The sequence below is a fragment of the Rhincodon typus genome, chromosome 38, assembly GCF_021869965.1.
Source record: "Rhincodon typus isolate 14 chromosome 38, sRhiTyp1.1, whole genome shotgun sequence".
Classification (NCBI taxonomy): domain Eukaryota; kingdom Metazoa; phylum Chordata; class Chondrichthyes; order Orectolobiformes; family Rhincodontidae; genus Rhincodon; species Rhincodon typus.
This window is the reverse complement of record NC_063369.1, coordinates 5149001-5152228: the sequence shown is the minus strand read 5'-3', so window position 1 is coordinate 5152228 and position 3228 is coordinate 5149001. Positions and strand designations below refer to the sequence as shown.

Below are 3228 nucleotides of genomic sequence, written 5' to 3'. Positions count from 1 at the left end.
GTGAGTGAGTGAGTGAGTGTGTATGGAGTGTGTGGGTGTGAGTGCGTATGGAGAGTCTGGGGGTTGTGATTTTGTAGGATCCTTTCAAGGTGCACACTGCCTGGTCACCTCTGGGTCCTGCTGAGTGTTCTGACCTCTCCCTACAATAGAGCAAAAACCACCGACCATCCCTTTATCGGCTATTTCCACACCAAACTGGGACTCCTGGTCCAGAGAGTCATCTCACTGTAACCAGACTAGCATTCAGCCCTAGATAACGAGATGCAGAGCTGGATGAACACAGCAGGCCAAGCAGCATCAGAGGAGCAGGAAGGCTGACGTTTCGGGCCTAGCCCTCAATGGTTAGAAAGTGTCCCAATTGTTTGCTTAGCATGGCTTCTTTGCTATAATATTCTTTCAATGTTTCCTTTTTACAGGGGGAGCTGGGAAAGCCAGGACAAAAAGGCAGCAAAGGAGACAAAGGGGAATCGGTGAGTGATGGTCCCATCCAGCTCTGTTGCCCATGGGAGGGTGTCTCACACTGGATTAATGATTGGGTACAGTCTGGTGCTGCAGGAGGTACCATGGCTCTGATCCCTGTGGTTGAGCTTCGTGTTCATAATGCTATGGGACTTTTTGAAGCAGAGCAGGTATCAGTACCCCTCACTGAAACCAGATGAGCTGATCATTTCCATTCCTGCTTGTAGTCTATTGACAGAACTTGCCTGTGTCGACTGGTGTATGTATATAAATGGAAAGATACTTTATGTGGACATGTTATTGTAAGAAATAATGACCAAAAACAACAGATCATTGATGGAAGATCCATTATCAAACGAATGGATCTTCCACCAATTGGAAATGTGCAGTTTGGGACTTCCTGTATTGTCACCTCTCTTGTTGCAAAGATCATCCAGTTTTAACTCAGTGCTGGAGTAAATCCTGAAACAGTTCTCCACAGGGAAAAAAAAAGCATGTATTTCCTACACTGGGTCCATTCTGTGCGTTGAGCTCAAACCAGCTCCACTCTAATGATCTGAGAGTTCAGATAGAATCAATTCCAATCTAATGTTAGTGCACAAATATTAACATTTGTTGTCTTCTCTTCCAGGGTCCCCCAGGGCCCATAGGAATACAAGGTCCGATTGGACACCCTGGTCCCATTGTAAGTATTGGTTTTGATGGATTTTTCTGTCCCTTCTCTGATGTTTGGCTGATCATCACTGTACAATTTGAGTCAGAGAGAGTCTTAGAGTCATGTGGTACGGAAACAGACCCTTCGATCCAACCAGTCCATGTTGACCATAATCCCGAACTAAAGTAGTCCTGTCTGCCTGCACTTGGCCCAAACCTTTCTTATTCATGTATTTATCCAAAATTTTTTTTTGTAACTGTACCCGCATCCACCACTTCCTCTGGAAGTTCATTCCACACATGAACCGCTCTCTGTGCAAAAGAAGTCGCTCCTCATGGCCTTTTTAAACCTTTCTCCTCTCGTGTTTAAAAATGTGCCCCCTAGTCTTGAAATCCCCCACCCTCGGGAAAAAGACACCTGCCATTCACCCTATCTACACTCTTCATGATTTTATAAACCTCAATAAGGTCACCTCATCCCTAAACCTCCTACACCCCCATGGAAGAAGTCCCAACGTATCCAGCCTATTTTTATAACTCAAGCCCTCCGTTCCCGACAACATCCTGGTAAATTCCTCCTTGTGTCAGCTGAGGGAGCAGCTGGAGTGAGGCTGTTGTGTCAATTTTTGAGGAGCGGAAGAGCAGTTGGCGGTGTGAGGTGGGGGGGTGGTTGGAGACGGCCTGTTTCTGAGGGGAAGGGGCAAGGGGGAAGAGCAGTTGGGGATGGATGTGTTGCCCTGTCTTAGCTGTACAACGAGGAACAGTGCAATTGGCAGAATACCAGCATCTGTTTTTCGATTTGCTATGTCATGTTCTGTTGAATCTAATCCATCAGATTTAAATGTCCAAGTCATTTTGTGAACCAGTGTCTTTAATTTTCCCTACCTCACTCTGTCTCCATCAGTTTCAAAGTCGTAATATACCCGAAGTTTAGCCAGAGATGTTGTATTGTTATGTGGTTTCCAAAGGCTTAGAAACATACGATGCTATGCATGTATACAGATGTACACCCAGAATACTATGTCACTCCATACTGTACTGCCTTCGGCCCATTGGAGCAACCTAGCTGCTGTAATTTGAGGAAAACGTTTTGAAGGAAGATCTAGCATTTGTGTTGAGAGTGTGATGCAAGGCATAACACAAGAAGGAAGCATTATGGTGTCTCGATTTATTCCCACAATGCTTCCTCCGAGCTGGCCGAGTCAGCCTATTCATCAGCTCTGTGTTCTTTGTGCACGTAGGGTTCTGACGGTAGTCCAGGCCTGAGAGGCTATCTGGGAATGCGTGGGCAGAAAGGTGACGATGGAATCCGTGGACTGCCAGGCTCTGCTGGTCCTGTTGGACTTCAGGTAATTGAACTTTCACACTCCGTTTCCTGGCGGTATGGGTCCCCAGGGGAATGGAGGTGATTATCACAGAATCGTTCTGGCACTCAAAAATGCCATTCGGCCCATCATGCCTACCCTGGTGTTCAAATGAGTGTCGTTACCTAGTACCAGTCTCCTGCTTTTTCTCCATACCCTTCCTCGCGATTTCTGTCCAAATAACCATCCAATGTCCCTCCTGAACGCCTCAATTGAACCTGCCTCCACCACATTCCCAGATAAAGCATTCCAGACCCTAACTGCTTGCTGTACAAAAGGAATCTTTTTTCTCTCTCACATCAGCCTTGCTTCGCTTGAACCTCACTTCAAATATACGCCTCATGTTGTTATACCTTTTACAAGTGGAAACAGCCTCTCTGTCTCTCTAAATAAAAATTGCTGGAGAAACTCAGCGGGTCTGGCAGCATCAGTGGAGAGAGAGAGAGACAAAGTAAACGATTTGAATCCAGTGACTCTTTTTCTAACCATCTACCTTTCCGTACCTTTCTATCTCTCTACCTCTCTCTTTACAAAAAGTAAAAACAAGAGAGCGAAGCTCAGGGGAGAGCCTGGTATCAACATGCAAACAATTATGGAGTCATACAGCATTGAAACATACCCTTTGTTCTAACCAGCCCATGCCAGTACTGAGAGATAGTAGAAACTGCCGATGCTGGAGTCTGAGATAACAAGGTGTGGAGCTGGATGAACACAGCAGGCCAGGCAGCATCAGAGGAGCAGCAAAGCTAAC

General features: G+C 46.0%; 1 protein-coding gene across 1 annotated transcript in view; it reads left to right on the top strand.

The window, feature by feature from the left end:
* The window catches only part of LOC109916792 (collagen alpha-1(V) chain-like), a 259059-nt gene that overhangs the window by 209479 nt on the left and 46352 nt on the right, over positions 1-3228 (top strand). The window contains exons 38-40 of the mRNA XM_048617801.1: positions 417-470; positions 1091-1144; positions 2355-2462. Coding sequence (XP_048473758.1) covers positions 417-470; positions 1091-1144; positions 2355-2462 — 216 coding nt within the window. The remainder of the gene's footprint in view (positions 1-416; positions 471-1090; positions 1145-2354; positions 2463-3228) is intronic.